The sequence below is a fragment of the Stenella coeruleoalba genome (genome assembly GCF_951394435.1).
Source record: "Stenella coeruleoalba genome assembly, chromosome: 5".
In the NCBI taxonomy this organism is placed as follows: Eukaryota; Metazoa; Chordata; class Mammalia; order Artiodactyla; family Delphinidae; genus Stenella; species Stenella coeruleoalba.
Window position 1 is genome coordinate 104,758,386 of NC_137150.1, and position 25,718 is coordinate 104,784,103.

Sequence of the window (25,718 nt, forward strand, 5' to 3'; positions counted from 1 at the left end):
AAACTTCTAGGCTCCTGTCAGGAGTAATGTAATTACCTTCATTTTTATTCAGAGACCTAAGATCTAGGCAGCTAATTATTCATAAAAAATATATATGTATACACATACATACACATACACAGGACACAAACGTATATGGTTAATTGCTAAATTGTTTTAATCTGTTCTCTCCATTTTCCTCTGCAGAAACAAATGCACTTTACTTGCTTAATAAGACACCCAAGAAAGAATTGAAATTACCTCCACAGACTTGTTCACTTACTACACTGAAAGAGTTCTTGTACTGGATGAAAATATATGTGGAGAGATTAAGATTTTTAAAGTAAGTACAAGTCAGAATATTTAGATATTTCTGTGATAGTAACATTACAAGAAACATAAAGGAAGTATTTTCAACTAAAGAAACATAAATAACAAATTTACATTTAAAATTTATATATCTAACAATGTCGGGAAAATATAGAACAGAGATCAGCATAAAATCACTTGGATATTGTTAAAATTACACTCAATTAAGTAACATATGCTGGGGTAACATGATATATTTCAAAACACTTAGCACAAATGGGTCACAGAGTAGATGTTCAATAAACAATAATTGAATCTGTATTCAAATTAGAAAACATTGTTTACAATAAAAGAATGTTCTTTCCTAATAATTGGGCACTAACCAGAAATGTGTGCCTGTGAGCCAAGAGCAGCCCTCAGAACTATTCTTAAATAATGACCCCCAGGCACTGGGGGTTTTCAATAAATTTAGATACGCTGCTACTTAGTTCTCCCACATTCATCAAGCCATTCATTTTTCCCCCATTTTAATCAGTGACTGAAAATAGATATAGCCACATCTGACTCAGAATAATATAGATTTATGAAAGTTTAGGTTATTAGATCTGTTTCTCAAATGATCACACAAATTTAAAAACACTTTATCTGCTCATGACATTGCTGCCTGATAAGTAGGAAATATAAAAGCAGCATAAACATTGTAGTAAAAAAAAAAAAAAACAAAGCATAGGATAAGCAGAAGAGGAGTAAATGGTATAGATAACATTTCAGGAGAGGTAGTCTTAAAGCAGTACATAGTATTAATTTGTCTTCTGAAAGCCTTCTAATTCTTCATTATGATCTATAATGCCTTGCTTACCGTCACTTTAAGAACATGTTTTTCTTCCAGTTTTATTGAGGTATAATTGACATATAGTACTGTATAAGGTTAAGGTGTACAGTATAATGATTTGACTATATGCATCATGAAATGATTACCACATTAACTTGAGTGAAATATTTTTTAGCAAATGTTGGGAATCACACATAAATAACTGAATTTTTTAGTTGACATATTCCAGCCCGCCTCAAAAAGAACACAAAATACTGAGGCAATCCCAAATAATCAAACTTAGCCTTTGATCTCTATCAGAGGAAATGAAACACCTTTCTTTCTCCTACTTTGCACCCCTGTTTACCTTGTCCCCCTTCTACAACCCCTACATTAGATTATCTTGTGTCCTGAACTAAGCCACAGCCAGATGATTATAATTAAATAATCTCACTGCAGTAACTAAGGAAAGCATTTGCTTCTTTCATCTTCAGAGATACCTAAATGAAAAAAGGAGTCAGACTCACTCGGCACAGTATCAATTAATTTGCTGTGTTCTGTATACATTTCTTGTTACACCACATGATATCCTTGTGTCACCCAATAAGACTACTAAGGAGCTAATCTTTTTTTTACACCATGAGTATAGCGAATAACAATATAATTTCTAATTTAGGTTCAAATAGCAAACACCTCTTGTGAAAGATTTACTCACTCCAGAACGTACCTCTATGCATCATGTATTAGCGCTGTCTAACGAAACTTGGAGCAAAGATGTTTTCCAACTAAGTTAATTCAAGTGCAGCAGTCCATTGTTTAGACAAGACTTACTCTATTAAGTGAGTGAGACAAATAATAAATCTACCCATGAACTGTAGTACAACAGGGATATGGCCCTTGTGGAAGAGCATCATTCCTAAGTCAATGTCTCACCTTGACATTTATTTTCCATAAGTACCAAGTTTACCCTTTAGACAGCATTAAGAAAGCATTCATCTTCAGCAAGGCTGCAAGTCATTGACATTATCTCTTCCTTGGGCAATAAAGAACCTTGATTTCTGGATACGAAAGAATTTAAGCAAGAATAAACTGCATAATGCACACATTCGTTGCTGCTTTCACAATCAACAAAGAGCTAAATATGACATGCATGACTGCTGCATGTTTTGAATAATGTCAGCTTCCAATGTAACAGAGTTTCTTTTCAAGCCATATGTCTGTATAATCTTTTCTTTAAAAACTGCTTTGAGTAAAATCTATCATCTTCTCAAATGTTGAGTTGTGGGAATACTACATTTTATTGTCACTTACACTAACTGAATAAATTAATTGAGATTCATTTTCATATCCTGATGGGAATCCCCCATCTTAATTCCTTCTCCTCTCTCTCTCTCTCTGTTTATATAGAGAGAGAACATATGTGTATATATATATATATATATAAATTCTAATTAGTTCAAAGTGATTTGAATTACAAATTGGTAAAGAAAGAATATTAACATTAATTGAACATATTGAATAGGGTTAAATTATTTAGTAGTGCCAGTCCATTACCCCACAAGAAATAATATCTATATTATTCATGTAATACACCTGGGAACTAATATAGGTTTATACAGAGACCCATATGCTGAGAAGGTGAGAATACTACATCTTGTAGAGAATTAGCTCTTTTTCCATGTTTTCTCCCTGAAGTCATGTGACAAGCAAAAAGTCTAAATATAAACATACGTAGAAAGAGTCAGGGAACTATAGTTAATAAATCTCAAAATCAATACACCTTTTCCTTATACAATAAAAGGCAGTACTATGTAACTTGTTTAGGCTTTAAATGGTTGGCTTGGATTCCTATACCATCTCCGTTACTTACCGTATGACTTTTGGTAAGTCTTTAATCTCTCTATTCCTCAGTTTCCCAGTCTGTAAAACAGTGCCTAGGTTGCTGGATTAATGTGAGGATCAAAGAAAATAATTACCATAAAGCACATAGGCTTAATAAGCATAAATGTTTATTTTAAAATTCACATATTAATAATTCTTAACATTTATAGAGAACTTATTAGTATTATCTCCATTTTATAGAAAAAGTAAACTGAGACACTGTAAGGTGAAGTTACTTTCCTGTCACTTCATAGCTATTAAGGTGTCAAGCTTGAGCTCAAGCCCAAAGATTTTGGCTCCAAAATCTATCTACATGCTGAACTATTACTTTATTTCTTAACTCATGCAAAAATGTAGAAAAATTAAGAAAAAAGATGTGAAAAAGGAAAAAAGATTTCACTTCTATTATCTGGAGACAAATAGATTTGAGTATTATTTCCTAATAACGTAACAGCAGTTTTTCTGGGTTTATATATTTTTGTCAAAATGTGATTATTCTGTCAAAACTCAGTTTATTTTTTAAAAAATAATTGTTTACTTAATTGAACAGAAGCTACAGTGAATGAACCAAACTAACAAATGTGCCTCACCAAGATGTCTGCTATATTTTCTATTATTACCTTAACTTGAAGTGGATTTTTCTTCTTATTTATCTGATAGTTTTCAAATTATGCTATAATTTTCATTAGTATCTAAGAAATTATAAATGAACTCTATTGCAGCATTATTTACAACAGGCAAGATATGGAAGCAACTTAAGTGTCCATCAATAGATGAATGAATAAGATACGGTGTATGTAAACAGTGGAATATTACTCGGCCATGAAAAAGAATGAAATTGTGCCATTTGTGACAACATGGATGGATCAAGAGTGTATTATTCTAAGTGAAATAAGTCAGGCAGAGAGAGACAAATACTGTATGATTTCATTGAGATGTGAAATCTAAAAAACAAAACAAATGAACAAACATAACTAAACAGAAACAGAGTCATAATACAGAGGAAAAACAGGTGGTTGCCAGAGGGGAGGTGAGTGGAGGGAGAGAAATAGGTGAGGGAGATTAAGAAGTACAGAGTTTCAGTTACAAAATAAATGTCACAGTTGTGATATATATAGTATAGGGAATATAGTCAATAATTATGTAGTATCTTTGTATGGTGACAGATAACAACTAGACTTATCAATGTGATCATTTTGAAATGTATAGAAATATCAAATCACTATGTTCTATACCAGAAATTAACATAGTGTTGTAGGTCAGTTATACTTCAAAAACAAATAAAACTCATAGAAAAAGAGATCAAATTTGTGGCTCCTACAGGTGGGGGTTAGGGGAAAGAGAAATTGGTTGAAGGTAGTCAAAAGGTACAAACTTCCAGTTATAAGAAAAGTAAATACTAGGGATGAAATGTACAACATGATAAAGATAATTCACTCTGCTGTATGTTATATATGAAGTTGTTAAGAGTGTAAGTCCGAAGAGTTCTCATCATAAGGAAAAACATTTTTTTTTAATATTGCATCTATATGGGATGATGGATGTTAAGTAAACGTGTTGTGGTAATCACTTCATTATGTATATAAGTCAAATCATTATGTTGTACACCTTAAACTTATACAGTGCTGTATATCAATTATATCTCAGTAGAAAAAAGTTTTAAATAAATCAACTCTAGAAACATAATGCATACATCAGCTTAAAATGTTAAGAGGAATTTTTTAAGGCTCCAAAATAAAAAACAACAAAAACGAAAACAAAACTTCTAGACAAAAGAGAATTTTAAAACTTAAAATCACTAAGAAATGCACAAAGGAAAAGATCAACATATTTAGTTCATGGACAAAACATTATATATGTCAATATCCAATATAAATTTAAAAGACAAACAAGAAATTTTAAAAAATTTAATCATGAAATGATGTAAACAATGATAATTAAATTAATGTTTTAATATATTTAAAAAACACGTACAAATTGATAATAAAAATAAATATTAAGTAAAAAGGTAAAACATAACATCTTTTATTAACGAAACAAATACATATAGCTAATATAAATATGAAAATATAACATATTAACAATAAAAATGCAAATTAAATTAATAAAATGCTATTGTCTTAAGTGACTAATAGAGTTAAGTGTTTAAAATTTAGTTTATTAATACCATTGAGAAAGCAAGAAAAATGTTTAAGTTTTACTCTACTGAGGCTATTATGAAATTGCAGAACAGCATCAGTCACATTTTAAGGGTGTCTTCCCAGGTAGCAATCCATCCTTCATTGTCTACAAATGCCTGAACGCTTCCAATGCAACCCAATCCATTCACAAATGTGGACACAGGGAACCACGTTGTGCTTCTGGAACACAACAAAAGCCATGGCCAATCAGAATGTTTCTCTCATAAATGTAGACTGAGAAATGGCAAAATAGTCTCTTTGGTTAAGAGCTTAAGGTGTGATCTGGAGATCTGTGAAGTGGCCATAGATGGACTCAACGTAGGTTGTGTTGTAGAGAGTTAAAAGGTGAGAGACACAGAGTAAAGGAGATAGGAGAGTCAGAGAGATGTGGCAGATGGCTTTCATTTCCTATTCAGTCCCTCCCTATGGCCTGACCTCTGTGAGTTCCAAGAATCCTCTGTATCACCTAATAATAAACAATTATTTTTTGCTCAACTTGTTCCTGGTATTTGAAACCAAATCATAATAGAACAAATTGTTTGAAAAAGAAACTTGGAAGACAAGCCACAAACTGGGAAGAAATATTTGCAAAAGACATATCTGATAATGGATTGTTATCCAAAATATACAAAGAACCCTTAAAATTCAACAATAAGAACAAACAGCAACCCAATTTAAAAATGGACAAACGATCTGAACACTTTACTGAAGAAGATATACAGATGGCAAATAAATATGAAAAGATGCTCAACATCATATGCCATCAGGGAATAGTAAATTAAGAAAACAATAAAATACTACTGCATACCTACTAGAATGATCACAATCCAAAATACTGACAACACTAAATGCTGAGGAGGATGTAGAGCAACATGAACTCTCATTCACTGCTGGTGAGAATACAAAATGGTACAGCCACTTTGGAAGACAGTTTGTCAGTTTCTTACAAAACTAAACATATTCTTACTATACAATCCAGCAATCTTGCTCTTTGGTATTTATCCTAAGAAGCTGAAAATTTATGTCCACACAAAATCTTGCACACAGGTGTATACCCCAGCCTTATTCAAAATTGCCAAAACTTAGAAGTAACAAAATGTCCTTCAGTAGGTGAATGGATGAACTGTGGTATATCCAAACAATGCAATATTATTCAGAGCAAAAAAGAAAGGAGCTACCAAACCCTAAAAAGATCCGGGGGAAACTTACATGCATATTACCAAGTGAAAGAAGCCAATGTGAAAAAGCTATATACTGTATGATTCCAACCACATGGCATTTTGGAAAAGGCAAAACTATGGAGACAGTCAAAAGATCAATGGTGCCAGGGGTTAGGAGGAAGGGGAGAATGAATAGGCAGAGTAAGGAGGATTTTTAGAGCAGTGAAACTATCCTGTTTGATGCTACAATAGTTGATACAGGTTATTAAATATTTGTTCAAACTAGTTGAATACACAGGAGTGAACTCTAATGTAAACCGTGGACTTTGGATGATAATGATGTACCATTGCAACAAATTGTAACAAATGTATCGCTCTGGTGCAGATGTGAGGTGGACCGTGCATGTGTGGGAGCAGAGTACATATAGGAACTCTTAGTACTTTCTGCTCCGTTTTGCTGTGAACCTAAAACTGCTCTAAAAAAAAAAAAAAAAGTCCTTCGAAAAGCAATTAAAGAATGTTTTCAAGAACTTTAAAAATATCATAAGACAAACTCATAATCCCACTTCTAAGAACCCATCATAAGGAGGGATATTCAAAAAATCATATAGATAAATTGTAAAAATGCATCGTGTAAAAAAACCATTTTGGACAAAGAGTTAATTGCACTGTTATTTATAAAAGTGAAAAGCAAAAAGCAATACAAACACCCAACAATAAATGGCTAAATTGTAATAGAGCTATATAGTTCAATACTATGCAAAAGCAAAACTGTGTACAAAAACTCATTTAAAAATCTGATAAATTAATAATTTACAGTGCTAAGTAAAGATTATAATGGGAACATCTACTTCCTGGCTTTACACAGTTTTAACTGTAACAGTCTGGTTTCCACTTCATAGCATAAATAGTTAAAAATTTTTAAACCATTATTAAGGAAATTATGTCTAAAATTGCAATTTTAGAATTTTAGATGGCAAATACTGGTGAAGTTCTTTGTTGCTCTTCCAGGCAAGTTTTACAGTGCTCCTCTTTATCATTTGGTTCATATACTTTACCGACATATTCCAATGACTCAAACTATAGCAAAATTATTAGGGGCAATTTTCAAGTACTATTCTCTCTAAATATCATTTAGTTTATTTTTACAATTATTGATGCCCTATAAACTTTTAATTTTCTTAGCAAATCTCTTTATAAAAAAATTCTCTTTATAAACACATCAAAAAAATACTTTTTTGTATAGGTGAAGTCTGAAAATTACAAGAATTCTGCAAAAGTAAAATAAATACGTTTGATTATCTGTAACCTTCTTCTCTCATTAGAGAAGACAAATGGAGCTTCAAAGAGAATTCAGAATGGAAAATATGTCATTTTTACAATAAATATTTTCAGGCAATATCTCATGATTTGGGCAACCTTATAACATCTTTTTCCTACAAAATATTTACTGGTTAATGACAAGCGTTCAAATTTCAAGTTTTTGAAAGTGTATTCTCATCAATATCAACATTAAATTTAGCACAAAGCAACCAATTCCAAGGTAAATATTCCATAATATAAAATTTCAAAAATATCTAATGGAGCATAAGTCCTTGCTTATGTCAGTAATATCTCTGCCTGTCAGGTTACTTCTGGTTCCTATATTATCCCTAGTATACATAATAAAGGCAGTATTGCATTCATTCATTTATATGTAGAAATCATGATCATTGTGAAATCATTATACTGATAATTATCTTTGAATCAATTGTTTATAGTATATTATTTTTTTCATAGTCTTATAATGTCAATATATTTTGTGTGGAAAGTTTGCACCCAGTGCAGGTTCTGGAGTGGAATGGCAAAGATCAGAGGCTCTGGCACAATCAAGGTTAGTGAGAATGGTACAGATCTCACAAAGATGTGACATTTGCTGACATAACTGTAGAAAGTGACTAGAATAGTGTTGACATCTAGTAAGAGCTCACTAAGTGTATGTTCTTGTTGAATAAATTGAAACCAAGGGAAAGATACTATCACTAATGTTCATCTTCTCTACAAATTACTAGAATTTTATTTAATATTTTAACATTTTCTATTTGTGATATAGTAAAAATTCAATTGTTTTTCAGAATTATATTGAGTGTGAATCACTAGTTGGCAATATATTCATTCTCACATTTAGTCTTTTATGCTTCTTTCAATTTAAACTTTAAAATTCTGCTTCTTAAAATTATGTAGCGTGTACTTCTCTTGTTTTGTTATTTTTCAGATTTAATGAGGTTATGAAAAAAAATATCTCATATGTATAAATTTATCATTTTGTTAGTAGCAAAAACACACCTAGTGTTTTTCAATTCATTGTAGTGTTATTTCTTTGAGGGCACTTTTTTTTTTTAAGCTCTTGATTCCTTTCTAAAAGGTCTGAATTACTGAAGTTGTTAAATAAAGTTTCATATTTCTCCTTGGCCTTCAGTCTGTACCCAAGAACCAGCTTCCCCACTTGGGCATGGATTATGTTTGGGTAAGAAGGAAGACTGTCCAGATTGATGAAGCAATACCCCTGGGAAAAGACGATTAACATGTATAAAGGGATTTCCCTGCAGTATAAATACCAGCACGCGTCCTCCTGGTGCTCAGAGCCTCCCTGATGTATATATGCAGGTAGTGAGATTTGAAACGGCCCTTTGAGATGGTGATATAATAAAACTCTGACTTGAGGAGCAGACTTCTCCTCATTTTTCTACTCTTTTGTGGGAATGAGTTGCCAACCTTTTACTTCGGCTGATACCTTTATACCTCTGAATTCTGAGTCTTCTGCAACTCTGCCTCTGATAATGCATCACAGCGCTGCCGAGTGCCTACCAGTCTCCAACCACGCCACCAACGTGATGTCCACAGGTACTGACTCCAATAACCGTCTACGTGTGGCTGGGCCTAACATGTCAGGGTGGACGCTTTGAATCTTGTTAGTTTAGAATCTCATTGCTTCTTTTATTTTCATTGGTGTTAAGTTAAATATTCAGGATATTGAAGAGGTCAAAATGCCTAAGAAAATTTTCAAGAAATATTAGTAAGTGTAGTAATTTCTATTATTGTTGGTTTTATTATAAAAAGAGATCTGTTTTCTATATAAGTAAACAGTGAGTCTGAGATTTATTTGGTTTTTAGATTACATTTACTACCATGTCTAAAAACAGTCATACACCTCACAGTAAACACAACTGAATGATTCCAAATACCAACAACAATGGGTTTCAAAGAATAAAATAATGAAGTGTTTAAATACTTAATTACTTTAATTACTTAAATACTTTAATTACTTAAATACTTTAATTTAAAGTATTACTTTAAATACTTTAATTTTTAGCATAATTAAAAACTCAGAAATCAAATCTAGAGGCAATATAATATTTAGAGCCCATGGACCGAGTTGAATTTTCTCAAAATTGAGTTCTGAAGAGACTTCAAAGTTTTTATATTTTCTTATATAACTTTCTTAAATGAAAATTAAACTTGAGAATTCAAATATATTGTCTCAAACACAACCAAGCAAATAAGTATATTTTTTTAATGTGTCCATTTTTTATGCAGTAACAAAGTGTTTTGAAGTTGATTTATAAACAGTCTTGAGTTGAGTAAATGTCTTCTGTTTAACAGCACTTTCCACTTGTTTTAAAAGCAATCTAAATATGAACTAAATTTTATACATTTAAAAATCAAAATTTGAGTTGATACATTTATATGCTGATTTAAAGTATTTTAGCCTTATCTTTTGTTATAATTAAGCAGCTTTCAAACTTATACGTAAGTTTAGCATTAATCTTCAGCTGAATTTTAAAGTATCTAGAGATCATATATTTAGACTCTGGGAAAATTATTAATGTAGTGATTTTTTATATACTAAACATTCTCAGAATTTAATTTAAAATGTACTAATGAAAATATCCTCAAACATACTTTTTGGAAAATGTAATAAGGTATTTTTATCAAGGAGGTGTGGTATAAATAAATTTAAACAACCATCACATAGCTAATTGTATATTTTACATAATAGGCATTTATATAGGTTGGTGATGAGAAGGAAAATGCATTGTTTGCTTAATCTACTGTGTGTGGATAGTATTTGGCTAGAATAAAAGTAAAATTTGGAATTGAGGTTAAAATTAAGCAAGTTTAGGTCAAAACCCTATTTATTTATTTAAAAATAAGTAAATAATGTATAAATAAATAATTTATAACTAAGTTATAAATATTTATAACTAATTTATACATAATTATAAATAATTATGTATAAATAAATAATTTAAAAATAAATAAATAGTGTATTTAGTAAGTTAGCCTACCCTTTTACACTACTTCCCCACATCAGAAAGACAAAAGGTATTTAAACCTTGGAAGTAAAAACATTCATAATCAATAAAAGTGATCTAACGTGTTTTAAATAACAATAACATTGATTTTTATAATTTTTCCATCAAAGTGTAATCATATACATCTAATTTTCTAAGTAAGGAATTAAAAATAGTGATTATAATGAGAAGAGCACTTAGATATTGAATGCGTTTCATGTTTATTTGTTTAATTTTGGAATGCATAGTAATCATTATAAAGTAAAATGATTTCAGTTCTCTCTCTGTGTCAGTTGTAAAATGAAAATTTATGCAGATATTTTAAAATATTAAAAATTGAGTTATAGTTAGAGAAAATATGTTTTATGTTCTGAAGAAATTTTGTCTTTAATCGGTAGACCATATATTTTCAAAGGATTCTAAATCTATTCTTTATAATATCTCATATTATTCAAGAAGATAAAACTTTATTTATGAAAATCCACCACTACATTCAGGATATCATGAAAAAAAAGCGAAAATAAAATACATAAGAAAACGTTGGCTAGTGATTTTATTGTCAGTAGTCCATTGTTATTCATCTTTAAAGCTTGATAAAAGTTTAGTAATTCAAATGTATACTTTCAACATATACATTAATTCAATGAAACCTATAACTATTTATAAATGAGGTTAAGTTTATATGCTAGGTTCAACCTTTATAAACCTCAAGTTACTCAACAATCAACGAACTTATTTTTTGACCAGCTTCATCATTAGACTCGTTGAATTAATTGTGTGCATGAAGAAAACCTACAACCTCAAGGTTTCAACACCAGCCTAAATACATCGTACATTGTCACAGGCTTTTCATAAGCCTCTGAACTTAGTGGGGTTTTTTATTATTATATCCAGTAAAAGGCTAGAGGCTCTGCCATTTCCTCTTTGATAGAAAAAATTTGTTAGGTGAATAAGCAGAAGTAAAGACTGATCAGGAGTTGATTTCTGTATTCATTGTTCCAGAAAAAGACCAGTATTATACTATGTTATACAAGAATTTTAAGAAAGTATCCTCTCGTCAGTTCTTTGCAATGTCTATATTGAGTGGAACCTGCGAGAATTCGGCTACTTCCGATTAGCCAAGTTTCAAACTGGTCAATCACCCCAACACAGAGCACAGGATATAATTAATGAAGGCTCTAGTCCACTTTGATGATTCATGATCTCATTATTTGAGACAAATTTCAACCTCTAGTTTTAACCTACTCATCAGAGAACCGCCCCCAAATGAGAATAAATTATTGGCATATAACTTTAAGAATAGCTTAAACGTGTACTTTTGAAATGAAATGAATGTGTCTTGAATCCTCGTACATTTTCTTACCAGTCCCGTCTATTTTGTCTTTGATCCAAACTCCTAAATGTTTGTGCACATATTTCTTGGTGACAACATTGGGAAACACAGCAACAGGACTTCATTATTCTGTTCCTTCCTGTCATTATGGAAACCAGTCATCGACCTATGGAGTGATGGCAGGTAAGAAAAATTGTCCTTACATATAAGATTGAGTTTGGGGACACTTGGATGGATTTCCTGGGTCTGAGGGAATCTTGACCAGAGTATATCATGAATTTCAGATCTCTTAACCTTGGAAATGCTGGTAAAACCACCGCTTATTGAAATGTTCTCTGATCTGTGATGTCTTCAGAGACCATAATAGTTATACCTGATTGCCCCTATTCTACCCAGCTCTGAGCTGCTATGCCTCTTAACTCTTGTGTTTGCTTTGTGTGATTTTTATTTTAATTCTCTACTGCCAAACTGCTCATTGTCACTTGTTTATGCCATTAGTGGGCTTGCCTACAGTAATAATAAGGTAGCTGCTAGCCTTATGTGTCTATTTAAATTTAGTTGTAAATTAACTAAAATAAGGTCAAATTTAAAATTCAGTTCCTCAGTTGCACTAGTATTTCATATTTCAAGTGCTCAGTAATCTTACGTGGCTACCAAAGCAGATAGACCAACTTCTAGAGCATTCTCCTCACCACAATATTTCTCCTGGCCATTTGGTCCATAAAGATAAATAAGACATTGAAGGCTAAGAGTGATTTGCAGCTGCTTTAGCAATAGTTGAGTCTTTGGCAGCCCTGTCTGAGATGCTTCTGAGTCTCAGATGAGATTGAAATAGTTGAAGTTACGTATCTTTTTTCCCTTTGAATGAGTAAAACATCACTAGATCAAGATAAACTACTTGTTTATTGACACTTGCATGAAGATATTGATAGCACATTTCTTAAGGAAAAGAAAATATGACCTAAGAGATCCACTCATTACAAAATTCATGACTTAATTTTAGGATATGGCCATAGAAACAATTTTGCTGGGCACAGAAGTTTTTTGGGGGTATCCCTTAATCTTTTATATTTATTTCTGCAGCAGGGAGAGAAATACTGTGGGTAACAATAAACTACCAAGGATCTATGGGAGAATGTGAGTGTGTGTGTTTGTGTGTGTGTGCACGCTTGTGTGATATTGAGAAACTCTGGATAGAGAAATCACATATTAGGGAAATCTTTTCTTGTGTTTTGTTATCCAGAGTAGGTAATAAAACATCAAATATGGATTTATGCTTATACATTTGAAATAAAATTGAACAAAGAATTTAGTTCACCAACCTTTCATTTCTCAGAATTTCTCAGTTTAAGACTCAATAAAACATTAAAACTTTAAAATAAAATATTTCAGAACAAATTAGCTTCTTTTACCTTCTATTAGGCAGCATTCTGAATAAACTAGTATCCTCACCTTTATATAAAATGAAAATTGATGTTCTTAATGGTTACCTGTAAATCCTAATGTCTCTCTTTAATAAGTAAGAAATAAAGAAAGCCATATTTTTTCTTCCTCTTTGAAAACAGATCATTTATGATTCATATACGTAGTAGTTAATCAGTATTCATGGTTAATGAGAACAGCCCTTGATGATGAACTATTTTCATTATAAAATAGAATAATATGCATTTAGCCACTAGAGGTGCACGCAGAATTCTTTCTGTGGCCTCCACCACATTTTGATTATGGAGACTGGAAATAACAAGCTCATGGCCACGTGCTGCCCTTTCTTGGAGGAAAAAGGCCTTGCTCTTCCTTCACAGTAAGTTCCAGGAACGCCGGTACAACTATAGGCTCCCTCTATACCCAGCAAGTGGCAGGAATGGATTGAGGTTGGCACAAAGATAAAACCAGCCACAGACCAAATACTTTTAGACGGACTTTGCTACCACCTCCCTCTCACCAGATCTAGGCCAGTGTCTGTGGAGTTCACAGCAGGCCTGAGAAATCTAACACCCTTCCAATTTCCAGGATTGGAGACAACAGGCCCAGGTTCACACTGAGAGTTCACAGGCAGCTCAGATTTTGCTGGTACAAGTTTCCCTGGCAGGCTCAGCAAACTCTCTTCCTCATTAAAAGTTAAAAAGGAGAGGCCCCTGGAAAAGCCCTTTAAAATGATTCAAAGCCTGGGTTGGTGATAATCACGAGAAAACTTGCCCTAAGATTTGGAGGTATTGTTGTAGTCTTAAAACAAAGTTAAATATATTTTGTCACTGAAAGAAATATTCACCATAGCAAGCATAGAGATTATATTTGAATATTTTTTGAGAGGGATATCATTAAAATATGGTGTGCTTTATAATTTGTTACAATGACACTATTTTGACATATATTTGGTAATTAGCCTTTGCATCATGGCCGATTAGATCTCAGAGAATCTGAACCTTTCTGCCATCATCCCCAGAGAAGCTACACAAATTGAGTTGTAAAACACAAGAATTCAGAAGTATTCAGGAATTCAGAAAAGGTATAAAAAACACAAGAGAAACCTGGCAATGTCATTTGAATTTTCTGAGAAGTCTCAAGGCGTTCATCAAATCAGCTGCTTCCACACAATCCACAGAAGCGTTTAATCATCAACAAAAAAGACAGATGCATTGTCACATACTCCATATAAAAGCGAAGCTGCAGAAAGAACCATATTTCAAAGGGTGTGAAATTGCTTTATTTGAATACGGTTATTTTGTCACTATACTCTGATGCTTACATTTAGTTTGAGCATTTCATTCAATTAATAACCCATCGGAAGACAAGAGCTATAGCTAATATTTTGTTAAGGTTGGTAGGGAGGATTCTAATCATCAGATGAATTCACTGTGCTTCATAGACCAGGTGTGGGCATACCAAAGAGAATGACTGATTGGATGAAATGAATTAGCCACACCAGGAACTAATTACAAACCTTGTTCAAGTCAGCATCTCCAAGTGTCAGTCTCTTCATATCCAAGTTGCAGTGGGTACCACAGGTCTATCAGAGTTGAGTTGTGGCAACTTTGTACCAACTCAACCTGGCTTTCTCCTTGATCTTCTCTTCAGATACATTCCCAGTTACATTTCTTCTTCTGTCTCTTTCCTCCTGAGAACTTAAATAATTCAACAGCCTACAGTATAGATAATAGGAAACAGGGAATTATAAATGGTATTCAAAAATCTCTTCTGGAAAAACACAAAATAAAGCAAAATAACAACAAAAACCCTTCAAAACTCTGATTCCTGGGTATCTGACATTGTGTCTCTTCTCCAGTTTCTAAAGCTGGGTCCAAGTTAGAAAACAAGCTTAATGAGCTGTGTACTTTGTCCACCGTCCTGTGGAAACTGGGCAAATCAGCTACATGGTAATGATTGCTAAATCCAGCAAGGTTATGACATAATGGCCACCCAAGATGTGCTGTAAGAGTCCTTGCTTAAAAATGAATTTTATCAGGAAAGCAAAATAGCTGATATTGGAGAATTAATCAAGAAGATGGATGTTCTTTTCTTATGAGAAGTGGATAATGAGAGAAAAGACTAGTATGGCTGCAAGTGCCCTTTACACCTGGGCTAAGGCAAAGGGTAACAGAAATCTGTTTGACAGTGACATAGAGAAATAGTCTACGTTGGAGCCCATCTCTTCATTCTTAAGTTGTCTTTTTTTTTTTTCTGTTTCATTTTTTTCTTTTATTTAGTCTTACTTTTCCCTAACTTATTCTGGTTGTGTTGACAATAAGGGAAGGAGTAATTCTGACCATCTTTTGCCTCTGGATCATGAAAGGACTTTCAGTAGCACTGACTCTATGTATTTTCCCTAAATTTTGTATCCTCTGTCTCAACTACACAACTCGGTGATTGTAAAGCAGCCACAGGCAATATTTAAACAAACAGGCATGGCTATGCTCCAAATCAACCTAATTTATAAAACCAGGAAAAGGACCCTGTTGTACATGAATAGGATGTACAAATGCACAAAAGAGAAAAAAAAATCACAATTCAAATTTATGATTTGTTTCATGTTGTCATGCATGAGGACAAAAAAAAAAAACAAACAGAAATGGAGATATTCAAATGTACTTTGCTGTTCCAGTCTACAGCAAGGTGGGTGCATTTTACTGTGTCCCTCTGCTTCCCCTGTTTGTTCTTTTAAAGCTTCATAACCTCAGAGATGTTGTCAGTTAGCATCTGGCTGAGCCACGTGATGCAGAAGAGCCCCCTGCCCTGTATCACAGAACCTTGAGTCAGGTCCCCGCAAGGCAAGACCATCGCCTCCCCATCACCTGCTTTAAAAGACTCACCTCTGTTCCTCTCCCTCCTCCGCCACCCAGATGTACATGCAGAGCAGTTCAGAAAGGCTGTGGTGGATTAATCTGCAGTGTGAAAATACATCTTGGGCTGTAAAGAATGTACAAACACTTCCAAGATATTTAGGTGTGCACTTGTTCTAGGCTTATAGACAATTTTGTTTTAGCAATGCTTTGGAAATTGTTCATGAAACTTCTGCGGCACAGGACTCAATGTATCTTATTCTCCTCCTCCCCAATCTGACTTTTCAATAATCCAGGCTTTAGAAAAAAATTTTAAATATCTTGTCATGTATACCATACCAATCACTCCCCATTTTCTGCCAAATATAGGATCATATGATAGAAACCACAGGTTGTTTGGCTGTGCTTGTGACTGTCATGAATTTCTGTTTAAGGTTAGCTCCAGGAAAACCGTGTCCTTGTAGATAATTGTGGATACTTTTCAATTAACGGAAAATAAAAACATGTCACACATTGTGCTTTCCTTTTTCCTCTGGATGCCAGACTTTTGAACATGGTATTTTCTGTGTACTTCTTATGGACTCATGTTCAAATTTATTTGTTAAATGTGCATTTCTCCAGAGTATTTATAATGTATAAACTAGCTTTAAAATTTTCCAGAAATAGAGATGGCACACTTCCAATATTTTATTAAATAAATATAATACTTTTGTGTGAAAGCGTTTGTTTAATGTAACCAAATATGTTTAAGATGCAGAAATCCTTAAAGTCATTTGATTTCCCTGAGTACAGACTACCTGAAAAATGGACTGATTATTTTGATGTGGTTTACTGCAATGTTCATTGGAATTCACTTCTAGTTTCAACTGTGTAGTGAATTCATCATAGCACCCAAGAGAGAGTTATTTAACTTGTTTTCATTCAAATTTTAAATTGTGGGTAAAAAATACATATCTTTTCTACTTCATTTGTTTATATAAGGATAAGAAGATGACAAATGTAAAATGAACACAGCATGGAGATTTGTAGCAGTGCAACTATTATCAGCAAGAAAAATTGAAAAGAGTGATCAAGATTGCTAACAAATTCAGACCTTTCTGCATCTCATGTAAACGATACGCAACAAATTACTTATGTGAAATAAAAATAATTTGACACAGATTACATGAGTTATCCAAAGTGCCTTAAAATACATTAAATATGCAAAATAAAACAGCAGCCTGATTTGTCTCTGTTTTTACTGTTTCTCAGAGTATTTCATCATTAAGTGTATTAAGTAGCATTGCTCTTTCTGAATGACGAAAGAAGTGAAGATTTTTTCATATGTGTAAGATTCAACTCTGAAAGCAAAACAAAAGAAAAGTCTTGAGATAAATATTAAGTAAATGTAAAAATAAAAGTGATCAGTTTTCTTTTTTATATATTAGTCCTTTCTTTTAGTTCAACTAGCAGAAATCTAAAACTAATAGAAAGCTAAAAATGAACCCTAAAGGTAATAAACATTAACAAATTGAGTTATGTAATAAATTAAAAATTGATATTAAAAAAAGAATAAAACTGGATAATTTTGATTTTTAGAAGTAACATTAATTGCTCTAGACAGGAATAGTTTCTTTTGTATATTTTTTACATCTGTGAAATGGCTAAATTTATTTTATGCTATTTTGTTTAATTTCTCAATTGCGTGTGTATTTTGCTTCAGAAAAGTAATATAGTCTACTGGAGTACACTATATAATTACATATTCTCATGTAAATAATATAAGCCAACAATTTGCTGACTTACACTATTCTTTGCTCATTACGTGTTGATATATTAATGTAAGCTTTATATATCCTGGCAAAATACACTATTACTCATGTCTGACTTGTGAATGTATTTATAGAGAAATTATAGGTAGCATAAACTTGATGTATTTTTTCAGTAAGTTTCTAAGAATGATTACTGCAGGTATTCTGTAGTCATTTATTTTTAGTTTAAATACTTATTTGTACTCATAAGAAAGATTATTAATTATTGCATATTTTATTTACATCAAAATGTCTTGGTTATACAGGTGTCATTTAATATAAATTAAAGTTAAATCTCTGTGAATAAAAATGTAAAGTACTGATGAAGAAAACAAAAATAAAATGTGTGGGAGTTTGGCTTATACCATCCTCTCACCCACGCTCCACAACTGAGGCAGACTCTTCTTTCCAAATGAAGAATGAAATCTAGAAGCAATTTAAAAATTAAATCTTTTAGTTTTTTGGGATTTATTTACCTCACTAAATGGATTCAATGCTTCATCATTTATGGGTGATTACCTATCATATCTAGAACTGCACCCTTCCTTGCCACTTATTTTTGCTTCCTAAATAATTGTCAAGAAGTGATTCCATTATATTTTATACTTTTCAAGAACTCTTGTTGCTGACTTTTTAATAGAACTTTAAAAATTACTTTTTGTTAATGTCTGACGCTTGTTAACGTCGAATCTATTTAAACATATTAATGCATTTTGTGTTCTCATAATTTTATTTTTACCTGCCTGTACTAAATTAAGCATTTACTGAAAAAACAGTGGGGTTTCTTAATAATGTAAAATCAATTTTTCAATCCTACGAAAACTTCCCAGCATAGCCTTTAACCACGTGCCTGATTATAACAAACATCATAGATTATTTGTTCAATGAATTAAGAAAACAGAGATGAATATGTACATTCTGGTTAAAGTTGAACCTCAGATTCCCAGGAATAGATGTCTTTTAAGAGAAAAAAATGATGGAAAACTCACACTTCTGTGAAATTTGCTTATTTCTATTTTAATTATTTGCAAGTCCCTGCTTCTTCCCTTTGGCTTTGCAGTATCTTTGTTTTTGCTGCTCCCAGGAAGGTGGAAAATAAATCATCGCATTTATACTAAGTTACTCTTCTATTTCAGAAGACTGAATGTCAGGTAACCTTTCAGAATTGAGACTGGCTGTCACAATAATCTTATGGGCCAAACTCTTGCATGTATAGAAATGGGGGATAATTACAAACGGTCCTTTCCTTTTCTTGCTGTTACAGGGAGCTTAGCCCCTTGTCTTTATAAGTTTCCCGACCACACCTTGAGTCATGGCTTTCCTCCCATGCACCAGCCTCTCCTGGCAGAGGACCTCACAGCCGCTGATTTCAAGCAGGAGCTCAGGCGGAAAAGCAAGTTGGCTGAAGAGCCAATAGACATGGATTCTCCGGAAATCCGAGAACTTGAAAAGTTTGCCAATGAATTTAAAGTGAGAAGAATTAAGCTAGGTATGTGCTTGTTATGAGCAGTGGGGCACACAACCTGCTCTGCAAATTCTTACTCGGTTACTGTTCAGTCTCTTACACTCTGCTCAAAAGTCCAAGACAGTTCTCATTCTACATATCTACTGTGGATGTAAGTTACTCGAATGATGACACACCTACAAAAACCTTCATTTCCCTGTAAATTCTTAGTAGCCAAAATACATAGATTTCTAAATTAATGGTACTCTTTTTCAGAGATAAGTTTTGAAGTGCCTTTTTTACCTATATTTTATTTGAAGAGATACCTTTGTATGATTCAAAGGCTAAAAAGGTATAAGTGAAATATATCCCTTGTGCTTGTTTTTCCTGTTTATCAGTGTTGTGTGGCCTTCCAGAGGTATTTTATGCATATACATACAAGCAGATACATATATTTCTTCATACAGATTTTTTTTCATTTAACTATTTGTTTTGGAGAGCTTTCAATATTAGTTTTTTAGAGAGCTTTCTGTAATGCATCTGCCAATTTCCATTTTATGAATATACTACCAGTCTCCTGCTGATGGAATTTGTATGGCCTTTAATCTTATGCTACTGAAAACAATACCACAATAATTAACTTCATAAATGTCATTTTGCACCTATATAAATACATGTGAAGGGAAAGTGTTAAAAGCAAAATTGCCTGATCAAAGAGTATGTGTGTTTGGAATCTCGATAGATGTCAAATTGGTCTCTGTAGAAGTTGTACCAAATTTTACTACCACCATAGGTGTCTCTTTTGCCACCTTTCAGAATATGAGCTCCATGAAAGCAGGAGTTTTTTGTACTTTGTTTATTTATTTCTTTTTTGTTTTCTCCTTAGGGGCATATCCTCAGCACTTAGAACAGTGACTGGCACATAGAATAAAAAAATAGTTGTTGAAGGAAAAAGATGCTTAAATCTTTTGGATCTTTGCAAATCAGATAGGTCAAAGTGGTGCCTCATGGTAGTTCCATTTTAAATTTCTCTTATTATGAGTGAAGAGTGAAAGATGTTCTTTCATGTGTTTGACAGTCATGTGTAATTCCTTTTCTGTGAACTGTCTGTTCTCAGCCTTTGCTCACTTTCTATTGAAAAGTGTTTTTAATGTAAATAACCATAATAATTAACCTTGATTTTAATGCATGAAATGTATTTTTTAATGGATTGAAATGATGGTGCAAACTTTTGCATTTGTGAAATGAGCCACTGGTAATTTTTAATGATATTTATTGATGGGCATCATATGTAATCATTTTGTGCATACAGGTATATAGCCTTAGGCCCTGAATTAATATGTAGTAACTATTTGTCATAAACACGCAGTAGGCATCTTTATAACATTCATTTTCAATTTGCTATTTATATTGCTGTGAATGTTTCAAATTCTATATTGATGGCTTATATCAACTTGTAGTCTAAAAATGTTTGAGACAATCTATGAGAACTTTTTGCCTGGAGATAGAAGCATTACTGAATGATATCATAAATATGCTTGGAGGTATACATAAAATATTGTGTGATCAAAGTCTCATAATAAACATGTTTTTAGGGAAAGTAAACACAATTCTTAGTTTTAGGGAAAGTAAACACAATTCTTAGTTTTATCTTCAACATGTTGAATCTTTCACTCTTAAAGTTGAGATAAAAATATTTATGATATACCACCATGTATTTTATGCATTATATTTAATATACTAGAGATTTTGAGTATATATCATCAGATGTTTAATAAAAATGATTAAGAGAGAATTTTTAAATGTCTTCTAAAGTGTTTATGACACATCTAACCAATCTGGCTAAATATTATGAGTGGCAGATGTTCCTACCTGAATTCTTTTGACTTCCAAAAAAGTAATTTATTAACTAGAAGGAATTTTTTTTTGAAATACTGAACAGTTCTACACTGAACCCTACTGTTATTCTAAGTTGCAAACAAATATATGGTTAAAAGTGGTAATTGACAAAGATACACAAAATTGTACAATAATGGACCAAAATGAATGCTTCTTGAAAAACAAGTTAATGGCCTTTGTTGTTTTTTCACAGGATACACCCAAACAAATGTTGGGGAAGCCCTGGCAGCTGTGCATGGCTCTGAATTCAGTCAAACGACTATCTGCCGATTTGAAAACCTGCAGCTCAGCTTCAAAAATGCATGCAAACTAAAAGCAATATTATCCAAATGGCTGGAGGAAGCCGAGCAAGTAGGAGGTACTAAAGTTGTTTCTGGAGACTCAGTGATGTTCTAACCTGAACACAATGCCTTCCCTTGGTTGGATTAATGCTAAAGTGAGAGGCTTGAAGTTTGGTTTGGGTTTACTTTTTCTCTTTGATGTGAAAAATAAATATCTTGTTTCATCACACGAAAAAAAGCAAGGCCAGAGCGAGTGTAGAAATAAGCTTACTGGGAATGTAAATTGTGAGAGAATAAACGGTATAAGGAGAACTTCTAGACAATATGGCATAGGTGTGAAGTGGTAAAATGATTCTTTTTAACACATCCAGATTGTTTTGCCTCTGGGCTATATACGGTAGTAATTATACATGAATCATTTTCATAACCTAATATAAGTGTAGCCAGAGCATTTGCACACACAAGCAATTGCTAGATGAGCAATTTATTGTGATAAAATTATCTACTTATATTAATGTCAAGGCTGGATAAAGAGCAAGGTTTGAGAGCATTCAGAGCAAGTGTTCCAACCAAAAGTAGGGATATGATTTAAAAGACAATTGTTTTTGCTAAGTTAATATTTATTTCTGTGTTAACATTTTAATCTAGGGCTTGTAATCTAAAATGATGTAGACTGCAAAATTTTAAAACAAAAATGTGTGGTAATTTTATTTTGCATTGTTTTATAAAGAAAATTTTGAATCCAAATCTGATAGTTAAAATAAAAAGACTTACTTTGTTTTTGTAATTATTCATCTTTTCCCCATCACAGCTTTATACAATGAGAAAGTGGGTGCAAATGAAAGAAAAAGGAAACGGAGAACAACTATCAGGTATACTTTTGAGATATTAAGAGTTACTGGAGAAGAAAAAGATATTTTACAAATGGAATGAGCATTTAAGCATAATATAGATTCAATATAACATAAAAATGAATAGAGTCAATTGAGAAAATAAGATAGGTGAAAAAGCATAACATTTAATAAATTACTGGTGAGATATAGCTGGAAATTTAAAATATGATGGAAAAGTATGTATTGTTTGATTCAAGAACAGTTTTACTCTGCAAGTTTTGGATAAAACAGAAACTGGACAATCACTTCTAAATAGAGTGACCGTTTCTATTGTCCTTTTTATTTTATTTTTTGCGGTACGCGGGCCTCTCACTGCTGTGGCCTCTCCCGTTGTGGAGCACAGGCTCTGGACGCGCAGGCTTAGCGGCCATGGCTCACGGGCCCAGCCGCTCCACGGCTTGTGGGATCTTCCCGGACCGGGGCACGAACCCGTGTCCCCTGCATTGGCAGGCAGACTCTCAACCACTGCACCACCAGGGAAGCCCTCTATTGTCCTTTTAGACATAATTCTTGCTCTGGCAGTATGGTATCTATGTTATTACAAATAACAAAACTAGTCATCAGTATTTTAGCTGCTTAAAGTTCAAGGTAACTCCTTGCATTCAAGCCAGAAAGATTGTTCATTGATCTTTTTGTTATTTCCATGAGGCTCACAGAGGAATTGCTAAAATACAGTTTTTGTTTTAGTGGGTTAGTTGTACACAAAACATTTCATTTATTGTAAATAAATGATTTCTGGGGACATTTAGAAATGCCTACAGAATTATTTCCTTCTCAGTAAGTCAGTGCCCTCTTGTGGCACAAAGTGGGATAAACACAATGTCTGGGTTCCCCTACTTATTTCTTCCTGTGACTCTGGTATAGGTAGCCTACGTAAGACTAGCAAGCATCCAAATGTTCAACAAACTGCACATTTATCTTTGTTGAAGAGCTTTGAAGGTGTTTTCGGAGTCTTTAAATTTCCTTTTTATGTTAATATTTAGGAAATCCAACCTAACAATTTTGATCTGCCAAAAACATCCCTAAAAATATCCTATCTCCCTTTCTCTCCTGTCAACTCCCCACCTCCCAGTATTGCTGCTAAAGACGCTCTGGAGAGACATTTTGGAGAACAGAATAAACCTTCCTCTCAAGAGATCTTGCGGATGGCTGAAGAACTGAACCTGGAGAAAGAAGTAGTGAGGGTTTGGTTTTGCAACCGAAGGCAGAGAGAAAAACGGGTGAAAACAAGTCTGAATCAGAGTTTATTTACTATTTCTAAGGAGCATCTTGAATGCAGATAAGATTTCCTATTGTGTAATAGCCAGTTTTTCTATTTTTCATTCCTTTCTCTTCTCCAGCCAAAATACAAATTCCTTTTTTGGTTAGCTTCAAAAAAATCCTATCAGTAACTTTTGCAGAAGCTTTTCTTTTCTACTTTAAAAATAAATACAATTTAAATTATATTGATGAATTATTCTCAGAAGCCACGTTGTACTTTTTAAGCCAGAGACTAATAGGAATAAAACAGTGATTCTCTCTCTCAATATATCTCTCCCTCTCTCTTTATACACACACACACACACGGGAGTGGTCTTTTAAAGTTTCCTTTTCCAAAGGCTGTGTATTTGCTTTTTAATATTTTAGTCAGTAATGTCACATAAAGAGTATCACCAGAGAAGATCCAATTAGAAAATTCCTTAACTGATGTCCTGCTTACCATCAGCTCTAATAGTTTGTTTGAACTAAATTTTTTTTTAAATTTATTTTATTATTTATTTATTTTTGGCTGCATTGGGTCTTTGTTGCTGTGTGCAGGCTTTCTCCAGTTACGGTGAGTGGGGGCTATTCTTGTTGTGATGCACGGGCTTCTCGTTGCAGTGGTTTCACTTGTTGCAGAGCACGGGCTCTAGGTGCACAGACTTCAGTAGTTGTGGCACGTGGGCTCAGTAGTTGTGGCTCGCGGACTGTAGAGCGCCGGCTCAGTAGTTGTGGCGCACGGGTTTAGTTGCTCCGCGGCATGTGGGATCTTCCCGGACCAGGGCTCGAACCCGTGTCCCCTGCGTTGGCAGGCGGATTAACCACTGCGCCACTAGGGAAGTCCTGAACTAAAAGTTTTGCACTTAAGAACCACATTTTATTCTTGCATTTAGGAATAAATCTTAGAAGTGACACCATTGAAGTTAACATTTAGGGCATAGAGCCCAAAGAAGTGTTTCAAAAGAAATTTGTAGAAATATTGTTATGTTCTTTTTATTCTTCCCAGACATTAGCTTTTTTGACGTTTAGCTTTAGAAAACATGCTTTATTGATTCTTGAGCCCCACACTGCTATTTCTGTAAGCTGTAAAAGTGCAAGGAAGATGTCTGGCTTGTTTGCTGTTGTTTCTCCAGTGTCTGGGAAAGCCTGTGCTCACAAGGGGCATGCAGTCTTTGTTAAATGAACAAAGGGGTGTGCTCTTAACAATGGCTACAAACTTGAATGGAGTCTAATTTAATAACATAACTTATTTTTGAAATCTCACAACCTAGAAAATCATCTGGGGTCCTATCAGAAAAGATGATCATTTTTTATGTAATTGGTTAGAATATGATTTATTATTAATAAAAAAGTTTACTATATTGAGCTTTTCAATTCAGAGAGTTGTACCTTGAGGGACATATTTATTTAATTTATAAGAATGTGCACTGTACGGCACAGGGAATATAGCCACTATTTTATAATAATTTTAAATGGAGTATAATCTGTAAAAATATTGAATCGCTATGTTGTACACCTGAAATTAACATAATATTGTAAATCAACTATACTTCAATTTAAAAATAGAATGCATTTCTTTAAAACTTGTAGGCAGAAGTAGACTGTAATGTGATAGCACTATCAAATAATGACTTTGATTTGCATTTTGAATGTCAATCTGCTGGCAATGTTTATCTAACTTATTTTATGGAACAATTAGACTAAATTTTTTTATTTAGAATGCTTACTAAATAAACTATACTGTCCTGTCTCTTGCTTTTTATAATATTAATAAAGACCAAGCATTATACAGGTCATAATCTATGTAGATTATGTTTGTGCACATATAATCAGCATTAACTGGATGGCTAGAAACTTTGATATATCATGAACAACAAAAAAAATTAGTTTTCATGGGATTGACATATA

General features: G+C 33.1%; 1 protein-coding gene across 1 annotated transcript; it reads left to right on the forward strand.

Moving 5' to 3' along the window:
• Positions 1–219: 219 nt before the first annotated feature.
• POU1F1 (POU class 1 homeobox 1) lies at positions 220–23,854 on the forward strand (the record flags this gene model as incomplete). Its single annotated transcript, XM_079922841.1, has 7 exons — positions 220–322; positions 8,779–9,203; positions 12,021–12,170; positions 19,319–19,543; positions 21,591–21,755; positions 22,490–22,550; positions 23,644–23,854. Exons 2-7 carry the CDS (start codon positions 9,062–9,064, stop codon positions 23,852–23,854), a joined length of 954 nt encoding a protein of 317 aa, XP_079778967.1. The 5' UTR covers positions 220–322; positions 8,779–9,061.
• Between the last annotated feature and the right edge of the window lie 1,864 nt (positions 23,855–25,718).